Below are 26,880 nucleotides of genomic sequence, written 5' to 3'. Positions count from 1 at the left end.
TTCCCATGCACGGTTATTTCAATTTCAATAAAATAATGATTTCAACAATTGTTTTTTTTTAAAGATAATTTAAAAGTCGAGTGCGATTGAAGTTGACCAGAAGCAGTCCTGAACACCACCCCCCAATGAACCTTTATTTAAATTGAAGTCCTGCAAAACTGGGGGTTCTTGGAAGTATTCCGACGGACGATTCGTGTACTGCAGTTTTCAAGTACATAATTAAATTAAATTGTAAACAAGTTTGTAAAAGTCGTATAAATAAATTAATTCCAGTTTTACCGCCATTTCCCAGTGTCGATTACACCACCCTATCTAACACATTACATTAGTCATTCGTACCTGTTGTTGCGTGTCGAGTATCGACTAAGCACTGGGATGAGGGGCAAAATTTTGGTGTCCTGTCTGTCTACCCTACGTCAGTCTCCTTTTCATTGTCCGTCTACCCTACGTCACAGCGTTACGTCGCATCTATGTTCGACTCACTCACTCTCTGATCTTAATTAATCCCACCACACTATTTTGTCAAAACCTTGTCTAAGATACGGATTCCTGTTTTCGCATCTATGTTCCATCATAATTACGCTTGTGATATTCCGGATCAAACAAATTACGCGATGACGTAATTTTTTTTATGTTTGTGATATCCCGGATCAAATTACGCGATGACGTATTTTTTTTTTACGTTTGTGATATCCCGGATCTAATTACGCGATGACATAATTTTTTGCTTTCACACCTTCTTCTGAGACGTGTACGTAATGTCGTCAGAACGTACGATTTGTCTTACAAGCCGCCATCTTGTTTTGTCAGGCCTTGTAGGTCGGAATATTTATGAGGCCTGATCGTCTCATTGACGAGTAAGGAAAAGGGGAGAGCAGAGGTTGAGAGAGTTGCAAGAAGGAAAGCTATTATAACGAAGAGAGAAACAAAAGAAGAGCGACGAGGAGTGCAAAGGGCGCCGCGGTGAGGGCGCCAAGCGCCGGACTCTGAGCCTTAACCCAGGCCCAGCGCCATTTTCTCGTCAGTTTAAAAAAAGAAGAAAAGTTTCTTCATAAGTTTAATGTTCAGTGAATTCTGGAAACTTTTGTTTTGTTGCGTGTCGATCGTTAGATATGACTAAGCATGGGGATGCCGCTGGTATTTTTTACCTCTCAGCCCGAATTGGGCGAAGGGGTATTGTCATCACAGGCGTGTTGAAGGTTGAGTAGAGGAAGGTTCCTTTCGAAAATGGGCACGCTGCGATTTTCACTAGCCGCCACGGTAGCCATCTTGAAGTCTGATTGATTTTCGATATGACGTCCAACGTGCTCTAACCGACAGCATCATCGTGATATCACTGCTTCCTTTTACAATGCATGGTCTGAGGGATTACGCCCGCCTTGCGGAGCTATTTTTTTTAATTTATAATAAAATGTATAAAAGTATGACTGGAATGATTGTTATTAGAACACATTTGCTTTATGTATAAAGTCAGTAGCATTTATTAATAATAAAAAAATTAAAAACCATTGAATTTGATGTTATCCTGCATTACATGTCACTCACTCTGTGATCTTAATCCCACAACACTAATTAAATCAAAACTTTGTCTTCGATACAGATTCCTGTTTTCGCATCTATGTTGCATCATAAACACACAATGGCTCGACACGCAATGCATGGACTTCCACTTGTTTGTGTCCATTATGACTTCCTTAAAAAACAGTTGTTTCCTGTTTGGAATGATTTTAAATTTTGTTTGACTGCCAGACTGGCAGGCAGAGTAAAAATATTATCTCACTCTCCTCTGGGTATGTGCGATCGGGACAAATTCAGGGCCAAAGTACGGTAAAACAACAGACTTGTCTTCATATTCATGTTCCAAATACAACATTCCATTTAAATAAGTTATTTGTCGATTATAAACTGATAACACAGACATGAACCAATTGCTTTACCCCATGTTTCACTTCAAGTGCTCAGGGTAAATATATAAAGCTTATTACCTCCACCACCAAAGGTGAAGAAGGTTATGTTTTCACCCCTCTCTGTGTAAAGGATATTTAAAAAAAAGTTGTGGACGGATCCGGATGAAATTTTGTGGACAGGTTCGGTGTGTGACAAGGACGAACTGATTAGATTTTGGTGAAGGTCCGGAACTGGATCCAGCTACTAGAATTTTAAAAGTGACTAGCATAACCCGCGCTCTGCGCGACATGTTGGGGTGGGTGTGTTTGAGAAAGGAACTGATGCTGTAACTGACTGATGATGAGAAAGAGTATCAGTAGTAATTTTACTTTAATGCAGTAAGTGGAATACGATTTCACAGTTTCAGAACCATTTTATTTACTTTTTCTTGTACCATGCACCTCATATGGTCTTTGAGATAATGTAAGCCGAATATCGCGTTACTCGAGCGCAGAACAAAGTCGAAGATAGCGCAACACGAAACCACAAACTCGGAAATAATATATAAGATTCTTCACCATTGAGAGATGGGGCCAAAAATGATATATAGCACGATATCTGAAAAATGGAATGGGCCGAATATGTTCTTGTGGATCAGGGATTACGTGGCAGAGGTATGCGCTCTACCGAGTGTCCTTCTAGTATTAATTATGTTTGCACGTCGGATGCACCCGAGTAGTTGCTTGCAGTATGCAAGCATGGCCCAATGTGTATGTATTTTTATATACACACCAACATTTTTTTCAAGGAAAAATAAGGTGCATCCAACCAAAAAAAATAACTTGATCGACTCTGCTAAGCTCGTTATAAACAAGCAAGAGCAGATCCTGTCTCGGGCAACGTTTCATTACCTTCCCAGCGAGATTCTTCAGGAAGTGGGTAAAACGTCATCAGAGACTGGATCTGCTCTTGCTTGTTACAAGATTAGTAGAGTAGATCTAGTTACTTTTTAGTTGGATGCACCTTTTTTCCTTTTAAAAATGTACACAGTCATCCCAATCACCCCAACCATATAAATATTATTGTTACGGCTGTGGAAATTCGCAGACCACCATAAAGGGCCTCACATCAGTTATGACGATAAGTAATTGTGTAGTTAGATTTCCCCACTTGTTTGGAGGGAATTTCCGTGTTCACAGGGCTGTGATCCTTTGAGTTAGCTGTTTTTCCTTTCTCTATCATTATTTTGGACCAATCATCCCCCAACAACCAAATCCCCACCAGCAACATCATTCCCAAACAACTACAACTCAAACAACACTACCTTCACCTCTTTACCTCCACAATTCCACCCCGCAAACATCGCTTCACCGCCATTCTCAAACGACGCCCGCCAACAACCAAATCGCCACCACCAACACCATTCCCAAACCACCACAGCAAACTCCCACCACCTTCGCCTTTCTACCAAACATTGTGCCATGGGTTGTGAATGGGTTCTTTTCGCCTCGAAAAACGGATCAGGAATGATTCACGCCAACTTTTCATCCATCCAATGGCTGAGCACCAGGTGGTGTAGCCCCGCCTCCGAACCCGCTGTGATCCACAAATTTGCATATGCGTTCCTCCCCCGGCCTATATAAGCGCGAGCACAACGCAGCTCACGGGAGTCTGTCGGTCGCGGTAGTCAAGTCGGGTCTGGAGAGTGGCAGTCTGGAGTGGAGAGTGGCAGTCTGGAGTCGGTGGAGTGGCAGTCTGGAGGGGTCGGAGAACCGGACGGAGCTCGAAGAGGCAGACGGCGGCAGTATCGGTGTGGCAGTGTCGGTGGGGCAGAGTCGGGAGACGGAGCTTGAAGCAGACGGGAAAGGCAGACTGAGGCCGATCGACGGAGAGAGCTCACCGGCCACGCCAGGGGCACGAAGCCAGGCGCAGCTACGCTGACATCGCGGCTTGCCCGCCATCGCGCCACGAGAGCGTGGGTAAGACGCTTTGGTCTCGTGGACCTGGCTGCTCATCCAGGTTCCACGCACATTTGGTCCACGAACCTGTCTGCCACCCTTGCCTTTGAGGGTGGCTTTTTCCTTTGCTTTTGTGTAAATGCATGTGGTGGCGCCGTCTTATAAGTAGAATTGTCTAAGTGTGCGTGTGAAATAAAGACTTTATTCGTGGTAACTCTGCCTTTGCTTGCTTTCACTGTATGCGTGCCTGAATTACTGTATGGCTGTAAAATATGTGCTTGTCTGAGTGTGCAATAAATGTGCTTGTTGAACTGTTCCTCGTTTCGTTGCGTCCTTTCCCTTGTTTGAAAGTTCCATCTTGCATCACGGAAGGAATTAGTAGGAGGGGTGTAAGCACCCGATAAATAATCACGTCCGTCGGGGCCGGCGATAACACCGCTCGGTTATCACTGAAGCACGGAACGGACCGCTTAAGCGGTTCGTGTCCTAGGCCGGCCAGCGGCGAGGTACGATCGCCCGGTTAACTACCCGCGCAGGTACTTAGGTAGGTCGAGTTTGGCGAACAACCCTATCCTGCGTGGGTGGCCGATTGGCACGATTGTGGTGTGGTCGAAAGACCCACCCGTGACTAGCTCCTGGCGGTAGTTCCAAGGAGGGTCACGACTGAATTGTCCGTTCCGGTGGGCGAGGCGGTCGCGATTCGAGTTACGTGGCTGATCGCACGCCGGGCGGACCGAAATTCGTAACAAAATATATATATATATATATATATATATATATATATATATATATATATATATATATATATATAAAATATACATACATACATATTACTGCTTCGTCTTGGTTCTAAGCAACACAGCGGTCTGTATTTACGGTACACTGTTAAAATGTTAACATACGATAAAAATACGAAGAAATAATGACACAAAATTAGTTTCGATAATTGAAATAACCCGTCGGTGCGAGGGTCTTATCCAAGTGGAAGACCCACTTGTACGTCGATTACTCCCAAGTGTAAGAAGCGACCCATCAAAAAGACACGCTGTAGCCGCCATAGGTAGCCATGGCAATGTGAACTTCGCACGAAAGGCCCACTCACCACTGGCGTGGTTCCTCACCGGTGGCGATCTCACAGAACGTTCCACAGTTTCCCCGCCATAGAAACTCCAAAATGTAGGATATGTGTAAAGAACGCTCTTTCCGCGAGTCTCAGGGTTCAGGGAGCTAGGCCTTGGTACTCCCTCCCTGTGTAACGTCCTTTTGACGCCCTCTCCCGCCTTCCTGTCCTCTCGGACGCGCGCGCGCGCAGCGAGCTCGAGCTCGTCGCTCCTCCACGGTTTTTCCGCCTCACTCCCGAGACCAACGTGACCACCGGAAAAAAAAAAAATTATCTAAAAAATATCACGTTTTCTCTTCCCGCTTCACAGGCGACAACTAATCTTGAAAACTTATGATTTGAGGAGTAAATTTTAAAATAATGTTTTTTCCGAATCAAATTTCTCTGTGGAAAGATCGACAGAACGCCTCTCCGTCGACCAATGAGAACGCGCGATTGCTAGCCTGTGTTGGTGCTGTGAGTACACGCGGTGCGCAGAGCTCGAACACGTAAAACGGACTTTCTTTGGTTTTAGATTTTTCATATTTTGGTTGAACATTACTTTCTCACACGTGATCAATGTACGCGATGTAGTGAGGGATGCACGACGCCGTGTGCCTTCATTTTAACTGTTCACGTGGCTTTGTTAATGTGGACGAACATCACCGACGACGTGGTGTGTTACCAATACACAACTTGCGGCCATTCACGAGCTGATTATACAATGCACTGCACAACGAAGGCCTCTCTGTGGCGCTCAACGAGAGGGGTGTTCGGCGGACTCGGCTTGTTGGCCAATTGTTTGGGTTCGAAGTGAACAGCCAGGAGGTTATTGGACAAATAACAGGCTTTTTCAATCTGTTTAATCGATCGAACAAACATCCGTTTAAACGCTTTTTACATACAAAGCCAAGATATCCTGTGAGTGTGAGTGAGTATGAGTGAATGAGTATGAGTGAGTGTCAGTGTGAATGAGTATGAGTGAGGGTCAGTGTGAGTGTCAGAGTGAATGAGTGTGAGTGTGAGTGAGTGTCATTGTGAGTGAATGTGAATGAGTATGAGTGAGTGTCAGTGTGAGTGAGTGTGAATGAGTATGAGTGAGTGTGAATGAGTATGAGTGAGTGTCAGTGTGAGTGAGTGTGAATGAGTATGAGTGAGTGTCAGTGTGAGTGTCAGAGTGAATGAGTGTGAGTGAGTGTCATTGTGAGTGAGTGTGAGTGAGTATCAGTATGAATGAGTGTGAGTGAGTGTCAGTGTGAATGAGTGTGAGTGAGTGCCAGTGTGAGTGAGTGTCAGTGCCAGTGTGAGTGAGTGTCAGTGTGAATGAGTGTCAGTGTGAATGAGTGTCAGTGTGAATGAGTGTCAGTGTGAATGAGTGTGAGTGAGTGTCAGTGTGAATGAGTGTCAGTGTGAGTATTTTCAAGAAAAAGAAAGGCACAGCTACCAGTAAAGGCACAACAGCTACCAAGAAGCGCACAACAGCTACCACGGAAGGCACAGCTACCAAGAAGGGCACAACAGCTACCAAGAAAGGCACAGCTACCAAGAAAACCACAACAGCTACCAATGAAGGCACAACAGTGACCAAGAAAGGCACAACAGCTACCAAGAAAGGCACAACAGCTACCAAGAAAGGCACAACAGCTACCAAGAAAGGCACAACAGCTACCAAGAAAGGCACAACAGCTACCAATGAAGGCACAACAGTGACCAAGAAAGGCACAACAGCTACCAAGAAAGGCACAACAGCTACCAATGAAGGCACAACAGTGACCAAGAAAGGCACAACAGTTACCAAGAAGGGCACAACAGCTACCAAGAAAGGCACAGCTACCAAGAAAACCACAACAGCTACCAATGAAGGCACAACAGCTACCAATGAAGGCACAACAGCGACCAAGAAAGGCACAACAGCGACCAAGAAAGGCACAACAGCTACCAAGAAAGGCACAACAGCTACCAAGAAAGGCACAACAGCTACCAAGAAAGGCACAACAGCTACCAAGAAAGGCACAACAGCTACCAAGAAAGGCACAACAGCTACCAAGAAAGGCACAACAGCTACCAAGAAAGGCACAGCGACCAATGAAGGCACAACAGTGACCAAGAAAGGCACAACAGCTACCAAGAAAGGCACAACAGCTACCAAGAAAGGCACAACAGCTACCAAGAAAGGCACAACAGCTACCAAGAAAGGCACAACAGCTACCAAGAAAGGCACAACAGCTATCAAGAAAGGCACAACAGCTACCAAGAAAGGCACAACAGCTACCAAGAAAGGCACAACAGCTACCAAGAAAGGCACAACAGCTACCAAGAAAGGCACAACAGCTACCAAGAAAGGCACAGCAGCTACCAAGAAAGGCACAACAGCTACCAAGAAAGGCACAACAGCTACCAAGAAAGGCACAACAGCTACCAAGAAGGGCACAGCTACTTGCCCAAATCCTAACCAAAACAGCTTTTGTTTTTGAATTGATGATCCTGACCATATATTACGAGGATAAGTGGATGAACAAAGTTATTTTTACTGTCACTAATGGTGAAATTGTGTAACACAATAGTATTGTTTGCTGTATTGCAGGGGCAAGTGTAAGTCATTTGTTGACACCTTAATAACCCGACTTTGCTGCACATGATGCGAGTGATAGGGCTGAAAAGACGGCTATCCGTTACTGAGCAGAGCAGCGGCAAGTCGTCGGGTTTTTGCTTAGTGAAGGTGCCAACCCATGCCAGCGAGCACACTGACGTTGGCACAATGTTGGCAAAGGTTGGAATGGTCAGTCACAAAAGGATTTATGACACCCATCCAATGTCTGTAAAAGTGACGCCTCCTGACCAATGTTGGCCCAACGTTGGTCTACCAGGAGCCCCATGACATGACGGAGATGGGACAATGGCCAATGTTTGGCAAATGGACAAATTACGTTTGACCAACGGCGGTGCTGACGTTGGCCCAACCTTAACCCAAGGCTCACCCAAGTTAACCTGCTCCCCACCTTCATTTCGGACTCCACACATCCATCATTCAAGCCCCTAGACAGAATCTCAACACATTGTTGAAAAGATAATGGTGCGAGTGGTTCACTCTCCAGTTGTGATGTTGTCACGCATTGCATGTGCTGCTGTCGATAGTGCTGTGTTGGAGGGATGCGGAACAGTTTTCTTGACTTCATACCACTGGTATGAAGCCTGTTCCAAGCTGTTTTGGTCATAATTTGAAATATGATTGTTTTTTGCAGGTTATTCTTAAGATATTGTGCTGTCACAAAGTGGCTCTGCCTAGCCAGCGTGACAAGATAGCGATCTTCCCGAGGGGTTCTTACTCTTCGATGTCCTGAACAACGTTTGTGCGAACTGTCCAGTCTGACAGCACGTTGTCATTGCCCTAGAAAGGAGCCAAGTAGAAATTTGGTGTTTAATTACCAGTTGCATAATAATGACAATTTAACACTTTGATGCAACACATGCCCCTTTCTGTGTTCATTTATTTATTTATTTGCTTATTTTTGCTCTGACAAATGGTGAATGCTCAAAATACCACATCAACTTTTAGTGAGTGACACGCCTTCGCAGAGACTAGTATGTGTATTCTGTTCGGGTTTGGGTTGGCTTATGCTTGCCAAGCCCGAGCTTCTGGGATAACCTGTTAAATTTAGCTTCGGTCACTGAAATAGAACTGAAGCTTGGATCGTGATTGTGATCTCTGGTTGCAGAATAAAATGTTTGCATCAAGGAAAGCTGCTTGGGTAGCCTTGCGATGCATTTTACAACCACAGCGCAACTCAGCAGCATCCAGATTCCTGGCTGTCAATTTCTCACAGGCCCCTGCAAGTGGTGAGAGTCACTGCAACATTCACGAAGAACACGAGTTTTCAATTAACTATCTTTGCTTGTGTCCAGCAGAGGACTCTTCCAATGAATATTTCAAAAGGAGAAATTTACTGCAGTTCCTTAGCACAACCGTCAAGCCTCAACTACCGTCATAAGAAAATGCTAGCTAATTATGCCTCGTCTCTACCAGCAACTCGTGGTGAGAGTTCTCCGTTTGAGGTTTCTACAATAATCCACGGTAGTTCTGAAATAGGTCTTGTGCAGTTAGATCATAACATTCAACATCACATCCTTGTCGCAAGGTTGCATCAATTAGGTTAAACATGAACTCTTTGAGGACGCACAGTATTAGGGATTCATTGTAATATCTCCTTTTCTTCTTCTTCTTTGAAAGATAACAGGACATGTAGTGTCGCAGATAAAACCCAAATACAGGTGTAATCATTAAAATTGTGAGATCATGATTAGTCCTTAAAAGGAAAATTTTTCAAAATACTCATTGGACATCAAAAAAAAGAAAGACGATGAATGGCCTTAAAAGCATGTGTTTTTTTTTTTAGCCTCCTTTCCATTTCTGACATCTTTCTCACTTTTACCTCATTTTTATAAGGGTGGCCTCATTTTGAGGAATGTATATTTAACATCTTAACGTCAAATAAATCTTGCATTGATACAAAAATAGGACACTAAATCAGGACAAGAGGGTACATTCCGTTAGGGGGAAGGCCTCCCAATACTGGGAATGGTCTTAAATTGGTATATGTAACTTCTAAGGCAAATTGAGAAAGACGTCAGAAATGGAAAGGCGGCTAAAGCACATGTTTTTAGGGCCATTCATCATCTTCATTTTGAAATTTTTATTTTTGATCTCCAATGGGGTTTTTAATAAAAGTATCTTCTTCGGAGTTCTCGTACAAAATTTCATGCTTCCATCACAATTTGAATGATTTTCTGCTGTCCTCCTCACCGATGGTTGACGATAACAGGACATTGTCGTGTATGATTTGCTGATGAAGATGAGGCACAACATAGCTCTGCTGTACTTTCTTGTGTTTAGATATCTCGCTACTTCATGCCATTTGTCCATCATATTTTTATTGCTGCTTTTTTGACATATGTGAAAGATAAATTGTTGGATTTGTGCTGGAATCGGAGACTTTTAAAAACAACCGAAGGACAGTGCCTACCTATATCAAGTGTACACCCCCTTTCTAAATTTTCAACTTTTGCTACTTTATATCCTGGAATTAAATTGCATTAAATCAGACTTTTCCCACCTTTATTTACACATCGTAACCCACAACTTCCAAGTGAAAAACAAATTCTACAAATTTCAGAAAATTAATTAATAATACAAAACTATAATATCTTGGTTGGATAAGTGTCCACCTCCCTGAGTTAATACTTGGTGGAAGCACCTTTGACAGCAATTACAGCTGTGAGTCTGTTGGGATAGGTCTCTACCAACTTTGCACATCTTGATTGGGCAATATTTGCCCATTTTTCTGAACAAAACTGTTCAAACTCAGTTAAGTAGTGTTGGGAGCATTGGGGGACAGCAATGTTCAAGTCATGACACAGATTTTTGATTGGATGAGGGTCGGAGCTCTAACTGGGCCACTCAAGGACATTTATCTTTTTGTTCCTAAGCCACTCCAGTGTAGCTTTGGCTGTGTACTTCAGGTCGTTGTCGTGTTGAAAGGTGAACTGCCGTCACAATTTCAGCTTTCTTGCATAGGGCAGTAGGTTTTCCTCTCGAGTTTTTCTGTATTTTGCTACATCCATTTTCCCTTCTATCCTGACAACTGCCTCAGTCTCTGCTGATGAGAAACATCCCCATAACATGATTCTGCCACCACCATGCTTCACAGTTGGCATGGTGTTCTTTGGGTGGTGTATTGTGTTGGGTTTGCACCAAACATAACATTTTGCATTAAGGCCAAAAAGTTCCATCTTGGTTTCGTCAGACCACAGAACTTTTTGCCACATGGCTTCATAATCTCTGGAGTGTTTTTTTTCATACCTCAAACGGGACTCAAGGTGGGCTTTTTTTTAGTAATGGCTTCCTTCTTGCAACCCTACCGTACAGGCCAGACTTGAGGAGTGCTTGGGATATTGTTGTCACATGCACACATTGATAAGTCTTTGCCATGAAAGCATGCAGCTCTTTCAAAGTTGCCATTTACCTCTTGGTGTCCTCTCTGATCAGTCTCCTCCTTGCTTGGTCATCCAGTTTGGAGGGGCGGCCTGATCTAGGCAGGGTTTTGGTGGTACCATACTCCTTCCACTTCTTAATGATTGTCTTGACTGTGTTCCAAGGGATATTCAAGGCCTATGAAATATTTTTATACCCATCCACTGATCTGTTCCTCTCAACAACTTTATCCCAGCGGTCTTTTGAAAGCTCATTTGGACTCATGGTTGAGTCTTTGCTGTGAAATGCACTACGTAGCAGAGGAAACCTACAGAAACAGCTGATTTTATTCTGAAACTAGAAGGGCACTTAGTAGAGCGCATACATCCGCCACATAATACCTGATCCACGAGAATATATCGGGCTCAATAGATTTTAGAAATATCATGCTATACAGTACTATATCGTTTTTGGCCCACCTCTCAATGGTGAAAAATCACTGAAAAAATTCTAGTAGTCAGATCCAGATCTGGATCTTCACCAAAATCTAATCATTTCATCCTTGTCACACACCGAACCTGTCCACAAAATTTCATCCAGAATCCGTCCACAACTTTTTAAGATATCCTGTACACAACAGACAGACAAACAAATCGACAGACAAACAGACAGACAAATAGACAGAAATGGGTGAAAACATAACTTCCTTCACCTTTGGTGGTGGAGGTAAAAATCAGAATCACCACAATTTAACACAGGTGGAGGCCAATTAACTTGGTGTGTGATTTTGAAGGTGATTGGTTACACCTGATCTAATTTACAATTATTACTATATAGGGGCGTGGACACTTATCCAACCAAGTTATTGTAGTTTTGTATTTTTAATTAATCCTATAAAATTTGCAGAATTTGTTTTTTCACTTGGAAGTTGTGGGTTACGATGTATAAATAAATGTGGAAAAAGTCTGATTTAATGCAATTCAATTCCAGGCTATAAGGTAACAAAAGGTGAAAATTTTGAAAGGGGGTGTCGACTTACTATAGGCACTATAGGTGCATGTACAAGACTTCATTTGGTGTTTTATTTGCATGCTTTTTCGAATTTGCAGTCTTTGTGATGTTGTTATGTAATTATTTTTTCTGAGTACTTTTCTTTGTCTTTTTTTAAAGCAAAGGAAGAAAGATTGAAACCTGATAAATTGAAAGGTGAGTAATTTCTGGAAAAAATGCCAGTTGTGTTTCGCAATTGAGCTATCTAAGCATTTTTATCCAATTCCAAAAATCTATGTCAGTAAGAACAAGGGTGAGAATTGTTTTTCAATATATGTCCCTAATACCAATGTGATATTTTCTAAGTCCACAAAGGGCATTACTCTGTGAAAAGTTGACGAAACCCCTGAAACTTGAACTTGTTCTGTAACTTATCATAATAAAGCCATGTACCAAGTTTCATTTGAATTTGTTAAAGGGTGTGGGGAAAAGTCTGAAAAACCACAGGTGTGATGGACGGACAGACGGAGAGCAAACCTATAGTCCCCTCCAGTGAAACCGGAAAGGGACTAATAACTAAAAGTCGATATAAGGGTGGAAAAATAGTCTTCAAAACCTCATAATTCTCACAGAGGAAAAGCCTGTTCCTCATGATTGTTTTTTTATTACCTCTGCAACCGAGGGTGGATGGAGGTTATGTTTTCAACCCTGTCTGTTTGTTGCTTGGCAAAATAATTTTGGCAAATATGTTGGTCTGTAAGGTCTGTTTTTTCTGACTGTTTATCACACGATTTTTGTTCACAGTTTTCAAGCACTCATTCCGAAAAAAATTTGTGTATGTAAGTGACTGGTCAGGATAGCAATGCAAATTTTTGATCAGGGTTCAATCCTGATCCAGATACTGTAATTTTTTTAAGTGATTCTTCGCCATTGAGGGCTATGGCCAAAAATGATAAATAGCATGATATATCAAAAAGTTATGGACCGATTCGGAAGAAAATTGGTGGACAGGTTGGGTCTGTGACAATGACTAATTAATTTGATTTTGATGAAGATCCGAATTTTAAGCCGGATACGAGAATTTTTTTTAATTTTTAAGGGAGACCACACCAATGACTGTCGGACCCCGCTATTTGTGGATTCGCTAGTCACGGGTCATAAAGTGTGACCTGCTTCTACATTCGTGTATTCGCAAATTTTTTTTTAAATTATTTATGTTTATTTACTTATTTTTACACTTCAGGACTGGTCTCCTGTTTCCACCAAGGAAACTGGAAATCGGCCAACATCGCAGTATTGCATAAAAAGGTGCAAAAACAGATCCCCTTAACTACAGGCCAATTAGCTTGCTTCCAATTATCAGCAAGGTCATGGAATCCATCATCGCAGTTGACATAAAATCATTCCTTTTCTCCAACAGCCTCATCTCAGATCATTAATTTGGATTCAGACCTGGTCACTCCACCTTTGACATACTGCTTATACTCTCACAATAATGGTGGGAGACCCTCAATATCAGACATGAGTTCAGGGCCATCTCTGGACATTTCTTGAGCTTTTGATACAGTCTGTTATCCTGCCTTGCGCTCCAAACTGTCTGCTTGGATCACGGAATCCAAGGCCAACTCCACTCTTGGATTACTGACTTCCTCCACTAGATAATGTGTGGCTCTCAAACGGAACCCTTTCATCGCCTCTCCCTGTTAAGGCTGGAGTACACCACGCAGTGTTCTACACCTCATATTATTCCTAATCTTCATCGATTATCTCACTGACTCTGGAATATCCTCTTTTTCTCTTTGCTGGTGATTCCACTCTCTGCTGTGACATCTCTCATCCTTCTGACAGACAGGCAGCAGCCTCTTCCCTCTCCTCAGACCTTGACAAAATCACAAACTGGTTAAACACAATTTTGCTTACGCATCCATATTGTCCATCCTTTGTGTTCTCCCTTACCCCATCATCATTACCTGCATCCCTTGTTTGTCTGTCTTCATCTACTTTCACCCTCCGCCCTACTGTTGGTGTTTCCCCTTTCTCCTGCTGTTCTCTTTGTTGTGTTGTGTTCTCATTTGTTATGTGTAATCACTCTTCCATGAGCCTAGACCATGTTACATAAAACAAACAAACAAAAAAACAATTCCCTGACATTTGAGGAATTTTTCCACGAACGTATCCCCCGCGAATAGCGGGGTCCAATAATTATTATACGATAATGTCTCAAAAAGTTGTGGACGAGTTATGACAAAACTATATGGATGAGTTGGATCGGTGATGAGAACAAGTTGATTCGATTTTGGTTCATGTACTGTTTCAGATCTGGCTATCACTGGGATCAACGAGATAGTGGGGCCCATCACAAAACACATACTGTTCAGCCTGGTATAGAGGCTTGCACTCAATCGAGTGCCATTCTCGTTAATTTAGTTTCTCCAAGTGTTGCTCCATGAGTGATTTCTAGTTTGTCTGGTTGTGAGCACGATATCTCAAAAAGGACAGGTTCAGACGATATTTGGTGGACAGGTTGGGTGTGTGATAAGGACGATTGATTCGATTTTGGTGAAGATCCGGATACGACATTTAAAAAAATATATGAGTGATTCTTCACAATTGAGAGATAGGGCCAAAAATGATATATTGCATAATATCTCAAAAAGTTGTGTTAGAGTTGTGACACAACTAGGTGAATGAGTTGGGTAGGTGACAAAAACAAGCTGATTCGATTTTGGTTCAGGTCCGGATCCAGATCCGGCCTATCAGTGGGATACAAAATGTAAACTGTTCATCCTGATGGAGGTATGTGCTCCACTGAGTGCTATTCTAGTTTTGTTTTGTTTTTTAATTCGAAACATCTTTTGCTACGCTGAATAAATTCTGGGTATCATTTTATGGTGTTAAACTGGAGGGTGGAGCCTATCTTGTGCCTCATGAATTTTCTTGCTCTCCTAGCTGTGTGTTCCCTTTATTAGTGCAGATATCACTTTTGGTTAAGCAGTGTTGAGATGAGCTACAACCACTATAAAACCCATCGATATGAACAAGGGATTCCTTGTTGGTGTCGTTTTGGTGGAGGTACTAGTGATCATTTTGAACCATTTCCACTATTTGGCCTGACTTTACTGATTACACTTGCCGAGGGTTCACTGTATTGGAGAGCCATGAAATTCATGAAGATCAGTGTGATAGATTGTGTGTAAGTATTTTAAACTAAAAAGAAGCATAACTTGTAATGTTTATTAACCAATTATTGCCATTCGTGCAAAAGGTAAAATCTATCTTTTTTCTTTTCAAATTCAATGATATCATTATGTTGCTATACTTCCTATGTTGGGATGGCATGGACATTCCAAAGGTTTAATGCAACACAAGTCCTGAAGTCTGGTGTTGACATGATGGTAAAAGTGGCTGGCTTAATATCTTAGGGTCTTGAGTTCGAGCCCCTGTTGTGCCTTTACATAACACCAGGTGGGTTGACTTAATCTCCCATCCTTCCGAGGGCCGAGGTTGATACATGAAAGCCCATTACTTCCATGTAATTAAGGTCTGCGTTAACTTTGGTAATGTTTTTGGGTCTTGCAGCAGCTGATTTATGCAGTGTAGTAATAACTTGCAACGTATACCGGCATGATGGTTCTTTAGCATCTTATGACAATCCTATCAGTTAAGACTGCGGGAGAGCCTACCTGATGTAAACACAGGTTTCTTGTCCCAACCCTGTAGCTGCAAAAGCGCATTTTGATTGGTCTGATGCTTTGCATCTGGAAGACCTTCTGACCCAGGAAGAGATAATGATTCGGGATTCATTCCACAACTACTGTCAAGAAAAGTTGATGCCACGCATCCTCATGGCAAACCGCAATGAAGGTAAGAACATTAATTGATAAAACGGTTTGAAGCATTTGTCCATTTTGCCTGCTGTTATTTTCTGGTTCCTTTTAGATTATTTTTATATTCGTTATTTTCACATGAAATGGCAGGTGCAGTTTGGAACAAAACTTTGGGGGTTTTCCCCCTTCCTCAGGCTCTTTTCCCCTTTGTGGCTTTTGGCCTGATGAAGTCTATTGGCTTAGCGGATGAAACGACACCTGTGACTTGGTCTGCTCTTGCTTTTTTGCAACTTGCTTGGCAGGGTGTGTGTGTGTGTGTGTGTGTGTGTGTGTGTGTGTGTGTGTGTGTGTGTGTGTGTGTGTGTGTGTGTGTGTGTGTGTGTGTGTGTGTGTGTGTGTGTGTGTGTGTGTGTGTGTTATATACACAAATTGGGTCACCCGATCAAGATAGGGTTATTTAATCTTTAGTTCAAGAAGATTGTTGTCCACAGCAGTAGCAAAAATTAGTTAGGGAGTGCGATACGGCATGACAGACCAATTGGCTTCATTTTCTTGGTTAAGGTTGTATACGAGCTTGAAACCCCTCATTCGACTCAGTTTAGTCCCGCAGAGACTCTGGACCCTTTTTAGATCACTTTCCATTCTGCATATGGAATGTAAATATTTAAATGCAATTGGTTTGATTCCCAGCCGAGGTGCAAGCTCATATCCGCCCCTCTCTTCACTTAGGCCTTAGTTATTTTATAACTTGGTTTACAAATCCGCCGACTGTATATTAGCCAAAATTAAATATAAATATAAAACACATTTTTAGCCTTTTATATTTATAAATTTTCCGCCGAAGGTGCAAAAGTTTCAAAACCCGAAATGTAAACGTCGGCATTTATTTTCAAAATATAATTTCGCGTGCACGCACCAAAATGCTGAGTCCCCTTTAACCAAACTGCGCAGTAGTCTTCGGTCATGGCGTCTGATCAGTGACCAGCATGGTTCAGATTGACTGTGGTTTCTGGGGCGAAAGTGATTGTTAAGAAGTATGTCAGTGGTATAAATTTGAATGACTGTATTGGTGATTTAATCACGCAACATCTTGACGACGAATATTCTAGCCGAACGATTGCATCAATTCAGTGCAGCAGCAGGGATGATTCGCAGGTTACTCTCGATCGTGCTGATTTTGTTTCCGTCCAAAGTTGTACACCGCTGTTCGTATTGAAAGATTTCGGTGCCAAGTACGTCAAAGTTTCCCTGCGAGATGCTGATATTCAGCTTTCAACGGACGTGAAATCAGCCTTTGATGTGCTCATGGGGATGGGGAGACGGTACGATCAGATGCCCGCTGAAAAGTAAGAGCTGGTTATGGCTCTGATTGAGCATGTTTACTCCTCTTAGACACCTTTTTTTTAGCCGCGTCTCACGTAGCAAACGCTGGCTCTAAGAGAGCTCCGCGTTGTTGTTGTTGTTGTTCTTCTTCTTCTTCTTGTGAAGACAAAACCTTTAGGACGTGGCTCTTGGACACATTTGTCCTTGTTTAATCATATCCAGCACTATGCACTGGTGTGCACGCACACATCTACGACTTGGACAGTAATTTTCTCAGCATTGTTTCCATTTGTTTGATGATCCAACAGGTTTCTATAAGAAAAACATGCCAGACTATATTGTAAAAACAAGTTTTAATCCTTCTTTATTGTTTTTCACATCAGATGAAACAGTGAACATGGGCATCCTGCATTTGAATGGTCTTCCATATTCAATGTTTTCTTAGATCCTCCTGGTCTGGGATTTATATTTATTTTCCCCCCACCTACCCTTGTCTTTTCCATGGAACATCTGAAAAAAATCATAAAAATATATAATTTCTAAAAATTGAAATTATATTTATATTTATATTTCGACCTACCGACCCTACATTTTAGCTGAAGAACTGTAAACCAAGTTATAAAATAACTAAGGCCTTAGTGCGGCACCCAACAAATGGTTTCCAATTGCTCAATGTGCTGTTATTTCATGTTTTTGCATCAATTTCATTCATTATTGAAAGCTTTATTGTTATGTTGACCTTCCACGTGTGAAAATAATGAGGAGCAGCAAATTTCAGGAAATTGGCCCATGGGTTTGGAAATGTATAAGGAACAAATAGACATGTATTATTGCATGTGGAAATTTATCATGAGATCTGATGAAATTCTCAGATCTTAAGAAGTCCCAGATTTCTGTAAGCGTTTACATTATACATATTATTATATGATCATGTAAACATCAGCTGGAGAACACACATGATGTCAAAAAAGGGCCAAGGTAGTTTATCAACAGCATGTTCACTTACACGACTGAGTTATTACAATAATCTGTCCCCATGTACAAATAGTTTGAATATCGTTGTAATCTATGAGTGTATTTTTCTTGCCATTGTAACGATAAGCCTTTGTCACGATATGATACGTATCATGATACACAGCTGACCATGTGATGCTTATATATGCTTTAAATGTCAAATCAGAATGTCTGCCGTTGCATTTTTTTAGATTTTTCTAATCAATCTATAAAATGGAGTGTGTACATTGTTAATCACATTCTCCACATAAGTCATAAAATGAAAACAAAATGAGGATTTAGGATTGTATTTCACACGGGGGACTTGTATATTGTAGGTGGCGCTCCATCTCTCTGCTCACATCTGACTGTGTTTAGTACAATTACTGATTTATTAGTCACCGTTTGACAAAGTTCGAAACAGGGGCTTATGGATTGGGTCTCGTTCATGTGTGCGTCCGTCCACACCCATATCTCGGACATGTCAGTAGGGTGAATGTACTGATTCTGGCTCACTTTTCCCCATGTAAGTGAATGGGGGATTTTCAGCGATTCATATTTTTTTTCCCTAAAAATATAACCCCTTTTTATCCCAAGGTATATTTATTTGTCTCCCCTTTTAACCCAGGGGCACTCTTTTCAAATAACCAATGCAATAAGATAAACATTTGTTCAGGTAGTAAAGTGATTTGTTAAAGGTGATTCTAAAGATATATATGAAACATGTAAGCCTAGGGACACTCTTTTTCAAATAACCAATGCATATTGTTTAGCTCACTCATTGAACCTATAAAGATTTGTACATTCTCAAATTCCTTCAATAGTTTAATTTTCTTTGCACAATAATCCCCATCTAAAATATTTAAAAATAAAACATTTGAATCTTTATATTTTTTAAGATACCCCTTTTGTGCCATTACGAAATGATAAACTTCTCTTGATGCTCTTGTTTGACCACCTCCTTAGCCTCAGATTAATTTTTGCATAAGCCTGGCCCACTTTTCCTAAGCCCCGCCCACTTTTACTAAGCCCTTTTACTACTCTTACATCATTTCCAGTTCATCTCTGACTCACAAAGAAATCACTAGAAAATTCTAGAATGTTATGGTTTTGAAAAAAATTCCAAGGCTTGGCTGGGCTGTTAGGCAATTTTTTTCAAACAATCCTCCATTTTGAAAAAGGAAACCATAGCAACCAGTCTTTCTCTATAAATGGTTCAACCCAGACTCCATTTTAAAAACAAGGACAAATGTGTCCAAGAGCAGCATCCCAAAGGTTTTGTCGGCTAAAAAAAAAAAAAATTAAAAAATATATTTCAAAAAACAACAACAACAACAACAACAACAACTTCCCATATTTCGTCACGTGCCTTGATTAAGCCAATAGCGAAACCCGTCAGAATGTATTTACGTATTTACGATATATCGTGTATTTACGAAATAAATAGTGTATTTACGAAATTACAATACGATAAATGAAATAATCTTTAAATAGTAACGTGAACTTTTCGAAACTTTAAAGCAAATGTCGGAATATATTTAAAAGTTCATGATAGACGCTCTCAAAAGGCACCGTCTATGTGAGGATGTGTACATGTGCTCAGTATTTAAGGAGATCCAGATCTTGTATATACAAGAGCCGAGTCCGAGAGATTAAGGTTTTGTCTTCACAAGAAGAAGAACAAGAACAAGAAGAAGAACAACAACGCCGAGCTCTCTATGAGCAGCGTTCGCGACGCGAGACGCTGCTAAAATTTTCTGACAATGGAGTGCTGTACTGACTTTGGGGTTCCTTGGAGTTTTACTACTTGTATGGAGCTAAACCTTCAAGTTGATGAACTGGATTCAAACCTCTTATCTGTTGAGGTAAGATTTTATTTTCCTATTTTCAAAGTTTGATTGAAGCATAGACTCATTTAATAATTAAATCACTTAATTAATACATTATTATTTTCTCTCACAGGAAATTGTATCTGAAAATACCGATTTTGCCACAACTTGGGGTGAAATTGTTGGCTTGGTTGAATACCTTGTGAGCGACCAAGACCCACAGAATGAGCGAGACCTTGAGTGGGATGATTTTGGCGTTCCTTGGAGTTCTACTACTTGTATGGAACTAAACCTTCAAGTTGATGAACTGGATTCAAACCTCTTATCTGCTGAGGTCAGATTTTATTTTCCTATTTTCAAAGTTTGATTGAAGCATAGACTCATTTAATAATTAAATCACTTCATTAATACATTATTATTTTCTCTCACAGGAAATTGTATCTGAAATACAAAATGAAAATACTGCTTTTGCTACAACTTGGGGCGAAATTGTTGGCTTGGTTGAAGACCTTATGAGCGACCAAGACCCACAGAACGAGCTCGACCTTGATGGCCCAACCAAAGAGTTATACCTTGGAGACCAGCAAAATCCTGAAAAAAAGAGTTTTACAGCAATAGTACTCATTGCGAGTTATCAAGACAATACCCACTGAACAAGTTGTACCTTGATGAGCCAGAATACAAGTTTGACCTTGAAGACTCAAATTTTGAAAAAAAATCAGTGAATGAGTTCTGCCTTGATGGTTTAAATAACTACCTTGGAGACTCGGGAAAAGGGTTCTGCCAAGATGGTTCTAAATATGGAATCTACCTTGGAGACTCACAAATTTCAAACATTTTGAAAAATGGAGTTTTCCTTGATGATCCACAGTTATACTATGTGAGATCTATCACTGAAACCCATAAAAATCGGAAAAATGGAGTTTTCCTTGATGATCCACAGTTATACTTTGTGAGATCAATCACTGAACAACATAAAAATTGGAAAAATGGAGTTTTCTTGATGATCCACAGTTATACTATGTGAGATTTATCACTGAAACCCACAATATTTTTGGAAATTGTGGTTCTACCTTGGAGTCTTGGATAGATGGTTATATTTTTGGAGACTTGAAATGTGGGTTCTGGCTTGATAACTCACAATGTGATACGTATCTTGGAAACTCAACAGGAATGTGGTTATACCTTGGAGACTTGGAAAGTTGGGTTTATTTTGGAGACTTGAAATGCTACCACTCTTTGGGATCTAAACCTATCGATGTAGTTCTTTGTTGGATGGTGGTTGATGAGAGCAATATCAAGAAAGTTCTTACTCCCCCTTTCTACTTCATTAAACCTGAAAGCCTTAAAAGACAGAATTGGAAGAAGAGAAAAACAGCGCCAACTATGATACACATCTATTTATAAATGAACTTTCAAAAACACCAGGGAATATTTCTGCCTTGACAAACACAAGTCAAAAGTATATTTCATTTACAAAAATGATATTCACAAAACCTTTAACTCGTATTAGGTTTCTAGATTCTTACAAGTTTATGGGAACACCACTAGCCGACCTAGCATCAAATCTAAGCTCCACAGGGTCTTTTCCAAATCTTAATTCATTCTTTCCAAAAGAGGAAATCCTAACTAAAGAGGAAATTCAGATTAAAGAGAGAATTCAAAGTAAAGAGGAAATTCTAATTAATGAGGAAATTAATGAAGAAATTCTAACTGAAGATGAAATTCTAATTATAAAGAAAATTCCAACTAAAGAGGAAATTCTGATTAAAGATGAAATTCTAATTAAAGAGGGAATTCTAACTAAAGAGGAAATTCAAACAAGGAATGAAATTCAAAGTAAAGAGAAAATTCTTACAAGTAAGGGAATTTATCTTTCTGATTATATGGATTCATTTATGAGATTTAAAGAAACACAACTTCCTTCAAAATAAAGTTTCTATAATAACCTTTATGAAGAAGAGATAAGTGATAAGGAATATAAACACGCACAAGAAATTTGGAAAATATTTAACATAAAGAACCTTGGAGAATATCATGATTTGTATGTAAAAACGGATGTTTTATTGTTAGCTGATGTGTTTGAAGCTTTTAGATCACTCTGTCATAATAAAAAAATTGTTATGGATTAGATCCTGCCCACTATTTTACAGCTCCTGGTTTAGCTTGGAGTGCAATGTTGAAAATGACAAAACAAGATATAGATTTAATCAGTGATGTAGATATGCTTTTGATTATTGAGAAGTCTAAGAGAGGTGGAATATCACAAGTATGTTCAAAAAGATATGCTAAAGCAAATAATAAATATCTTCCAAATTATGATTGTGAAAAAGATAGTAATTATTTGATGTATTTTGATGCTAATAATTTGTATGGATGGGCAATGTCTCAATCTCTGCCTTATGGTAAATTAGAGTGGGTGGAAGAAAAGGATTATGAAAAGGCTTTGATGAATATTGTTATTTCTTCTCAAGAGGAATTGAATGTGGAAGAAGAAGGTTATTATTTTGAAGTTTATTTGAGGGACCTGAGTGATCTTCATAATAATCAAAAAGACTTTCCTTTTGCATGTGAGAAAGAAACCCCAAAGAGAGAATGGTCAAGTGATTCTCATAAAAGTTTTAATATTAAAGGCAAATCAACAGAAAAGTTATTAACAACATTCTATGATAAAGAGGGATATATTTTGCATCAGAGAAGCTTGAAACAGTTTTTGAGAATGATTGAGAGTAGCTAAAATTCATGGAGTTTTAAAATTTAAACAAAGTCCTTAGATGAAAAAGTATATGAAATTCAATACAGATATGAGAACAAATACAAAAGTAAAATTTGAAGGGGAATTCCATAAATTGATGAATAATGCTGTCTTTGAAAGACAATGGAGAATGTTAGAAACAGGCAAAACATTAGATTTGCAACATCTTGGAAAGAAGCTTCTCTATTGATAAATAAACCAAGTTTTAGGAGAGAAGAGGTTTTTTCAAAGAACTTTTCTGCTATTCATATGGAAAAGGAAAGAAAAACTGATGATGTTTATAAAGATATGAAGAAAAATATTGGAGTATATGATACAAGTAATTTTAGTAAGAAGAGTGAGTTATTTTCAAAAAAGAATGAAAAGGTTATTGGTATGTTTAAGGATGAGTTGGGTGGAAAAGTAATGAGTGAGTTTATTGGATTGAGAGCAAACGCATATGCTTATAAGTATAGTGATCAGATTGATAAGAGGTGAAAGGGAATAAAGAAATTTGTAATAAAGAAATCAATAACTTTCAGAAATTATCATAATTGTTTGATGAATAAGAAAGAAGAATATAGGAAAATGAATACAATAAGGAGTTATAAACATAAGATATATAGTGAAGAAGTAAATAAAAAGGCATTAGGAGCCTTTGATGATGAGATTTATTTTAGATAATGGAATAGATTGTGTTCCATATGGATATTGTATGATAGAATTTATAGAATGGATTGTGTTTTAACGATGGGAAGATGGGTTAGGGTTTTTAAGGGCTACCGCCGCGTTTTTTTTCACAATATATAAATGGTCAAACCAAGTATGAATCAAACTAAAGAGTGGAGAAAATCTCAGTCTTGGTATATAAATGGAAAACATAATGAATGTGAAAAATATCAAATAAGTCTTATTGAAAAAATAACTAAAACAAAGGTAAATAAAACAAATAAGCGAATCAATTTAAAAACTAGTAAGTTTGAGGATGTAAAGAAAAAAATAAATATCCTTGAATGGACTGAAAACTTTGATGGTTATCAATTGAACAATGGAAAAACAATTTACTATCATCTCAAAATGATATGTGGCTCAGGAGGTGGTCAAACAAGAGCATTAAGAGAAGTTTATCATTTCGTAATGGCACAAAAGGGGTATCTTAAAAAATATAAAGATTCAAATGTTTTATTTTTCAATATTTTAGATGGGGATTATTGTGCAAAGAAAATTAAACTATTTAAGGAATTTTAGAATGAACAAATATTTATAGGTTCAGTGAGCTAAACAATATGCATTGGTTATTTGAAAAAGAGTGCCCCTCAGTTTACATGTTTCAGATATTTCTTTAGAATCACCTTTAACAAATCACTTTACTACTTGAACAAATCTTTATCTTATTGCATTGGTTATTTGAAAAGAGTGTCCCTAGGTTAAAAGGGGAGACAAATAAATATACCTTGGGATAAAAAGGGGGTTTAATTTTAGGGAAAAAAAATATGAATCGCTGAAAATCCCCCATTCACATGGGGAAAAGTTAGCCAGAATCAGTATATTCACCTGACTCATGTCTCGACCAATTTTGTTCAAACTTGGCACAATGATAATACACAATGTTATACATATGCACATCATTTTAGTTCGCGATTCGATCAAATATAGCCGACTGGCGGCCATTTCGTAACTTAAACGTGTCCCCAACCATTTCTCAGACCTGCATGGTCCGATTTTGTTCAAACTTGGCACGAGCACAGTACATGATGGTATACATGTGCACCTCACTTTATTTTGCGTTATGGTCAAAGATGGCCGACTGGTTAACGGGCGGCCATTTTAGTTGTAAAAAAAATAAAACGGTATTGAACACATCCTCAACCATCTCTCGGACATGCATTGACTTATCTTGTTTTGTATTGTCTCCTGTTACAAAATTTATTTTAAGCATAAATGAATATTATTAAATGTTACACTGTTTGTGTAATTCAGTATGTCTCCCGCAAAATATATGAACATTGAATCCGTTCTTTGTGAAATATGTGTTCCAAATTGAAAACATCAGACATGTCATGTGACCAACTATCTTGCACAATATAACAATGTGACCCACATCATTAATATTCATGACTGAATAACCCAATTGTATGGAATCTTCCATGTCACATGATCACTCAAGTCAGTTGCGCATGCACATACATCTTGTAAATATGGGCTAGTCCTTTAACTGCATACAACAAAATTACTAAAACCACCGGGGCTATGACATTTTACGTCTTTTTTCTCCTTGTTAATTATTATATCAAAGTCCCACTTGGATTATTTACGATAATTTAGAAAACTATTCACCCCTATGTGCGAGCCAACAGCAACATTAATTATTGTCAGAAAATAATGCTTATTTACAACATTGTGCAAGATAGCAAAGGTGAACATGCTACTCAATTACTCCATGACACTCCTCTAAAACACTCTATTTCAATTTTTACAAGAGAGAAATATACTGTAAAAGTATCATCTGTACCAACCACCCACCACACGAGACCCACCTTAATAGCCTCAATCACCGTCAAGAGGCTAGCAATGTTACTGAAATGTCTTTTTACACAGATTTTAATGTGTCCAATTGGGCTGGCAGGGTGGCCTGGAAGTATGCACACTTGCTTCTAAACCATCCAACCAGAGTTCGATTCTCAGCCCAGCTACAAACTCATCCTGGTGTCTCGCAGGTATCATGAGGCATCACTGTGTGCCGTAACTCGGATGGGCGTCCTGTCTGCTAGCATTAGTTGGTGGATGTTCAAGATACCCTGGTGTCCTTCGTGAAGAGTAGGCAAGCTATCGCCGGCACCCTGGCCAAATCCCAAATTCCTGCTTTAACCTCCAGGTGGCACTGCATTAGCGGTACGGCCATGCCCCCCTCAGCCAATGATGCTACTCACAGTCATGTGCTGCATAATAAGGAAGAAGAAGGTGTATTAATATATGATAATATAGTGTAATAATGAGGGATCTTTTTAAAAATTGTTACACTGGAAGATTAAAAGCACTTCAAGAAGGGGGGATTAAATTCACTTTTTCTTAGTTTACTGTTGACGTATCACTGCATTATTCTACCGAGATGACCTAATAAAGCCGGACCAAATGTCCGTCTGTCCGTCCGTCAACAATTTTTCTTTCCGATCTTGATGAAACTTAGTATGTGGGTAGAGGTCGATGAGTGTTGCACAACAATATAACTTTTGGCCGGGTTCAAGGTCAGGGTCAAGGTCACGAGGTCACGTAAGTTATAAAAATCGCCATTTTCAAAACCTATCCAGTCTGCCATTCTACGAGATATTCGGCAACCGTTTATTGATTATGATAGTAAAAAATATTTTCTTGTATCTAACTGGACAGATTGTTTAATTTCCTTCCCGTTTGATCGTCACGTGATCTGGAAGATGGCCAAAAACGCCGATGCGATTCGGAAAGAAGGAAGGAAGGAAAAATGAAATATAAATATAAAACACATTTTTAACCTTTTATATTTATACATTTTCCACCGAAGGTGCAAAACTTTCAAAACCCGAAATGTTAACGTCGGCATTTATTTTCAAAATATAATTTCGTGTGCGCGCGCCAAAATGCCGAGTCATCTTTAACCAAACTGCGCAGTTCGAGCTGCGCAGTAGTCTTCGGTCATAACTGAACTTTGAGAACTTGTGGTATTATAGAGATGACCGTCACCCCCACACGGGGGTAATTTTTTATTAATTTATAAGATGTGTTTCCTTGCAAGGAAATTTGATGCAGGAGGGGACTATTAGGCCTATCAAAACGTGCACTATTATTACCAACCTATGGTTGTTTGTCCGTCTTCTCTCCTTTCTAAATGCTGAGTATCAAGCAAGGAAGTAGTATGTACAATTTTTAAGCCTTTAGTATGACTCGGCAGGGATTCGAACCACCAACCTCCCAGACTCAGAGCGGATTCTCGAACCATTACGCCACTGAGGCTGGTTTTCCTCTTGTTACGTCTTCCTCTTGTACGTATATACCTCTTCACTTTGTAAATGTACTTGTTTTGGGACCACAACCTAGATTTCTCTCAGTGGGTTGACGTTTTGCAAACATTCATGAAAATCTGGTCAGGTATCGACTGTTTACATACAGCAGTTTCTTATTATGTGATTAACCATTTTCAGGTTGGTCTGCCTTTAAACAACAAGAGCGATGTCTATTTGATAATTCGAATAGGAATGCTTCTCAAGAGCGATGTATTTATTACCTACATAAAAGATT

The 26,880-nt window shown here is 39.7% G+C and overlaps 2 protein-coding genes across 9 annotated transcripts in view; one reads left to right on the top strand and one right to left on the bottom strand.

Annotated features, from left to right (window-relative positions):
- The window catches only part of LOC147024166 (MOB kinase activator 3B-like), a 46,886-nt gene extending 41,671 nt beyond the window's left edge, over positions 1-5,215 (bottom strand). The window contains exon 1 of one of the 2 annotated variants that reach the window (XM_085883820.1): positions 4,948-5,215. The gene's annotated coding sequence lies outside the window, so the exon portion shown is untranslated. The remainder of the gene's footprint in view (positions 1-4,947) is intronic. The other variant, XM_085883819.1, reaches the window with a different exon arrangement.
- Positions 5,216-5,287: 72 nt separating this feature from the next.
- GCDH (glutaryl-CoA dehydrogenase) overlaps positions 5,288-26,880 on the top strand; it is a 51,273-nt gene continuing 29,680 nt past the window's right edge. The window contains exons 1-4 of one of the 7 annotated variants that reach the window (XM_085883811.1): positions 5,288-5,421; positions 8,661-8,781; positions 12,083-12,118; positions 15,623-15,766. In XM_085883811.1, the coding sequence (XP_085739937.1) occupies positions 5,326-5,421; positions 8,661-8,781; positions 12,083-12,118; positions 15,623-15,766 (397 nt within the window). In that variant the 5' untranslated portion in view covers positions 5,288-5,325. Of the gene's footprint in view, positions 5,454-8,660; positions 8,782-12,082; positions 12,119-15,622; positions 15,767-26,880 lie in introns of those variants that run through there. The other 6 variants (XM_085883813.1, XM_085883814.1, XM_085883812.1 and 3 more) reach the window with 6 other exon arrangements.

This window comes from Eptatretus burgeri, chromosome 6 (assembly GCF_056783735.1).
Source record: "Eptatretus burgeri isolate ZD-2024b chromosome 6, Ebu_testis_v1, whole genome shotgun sequence".
In the NCBI taxonomy this organism is placed as follows: Eukaryota; Metazoa; Chordata; class Myxini; order Myxiniformes; family Myxinidae; genus Eptatretus; species Eptatretus burgeri.
The sequence above is the reverse complement of the archived record's forward strand: the minus strand, read 5'-3'. Positions and strand labels throughout refer to the sequence as shown.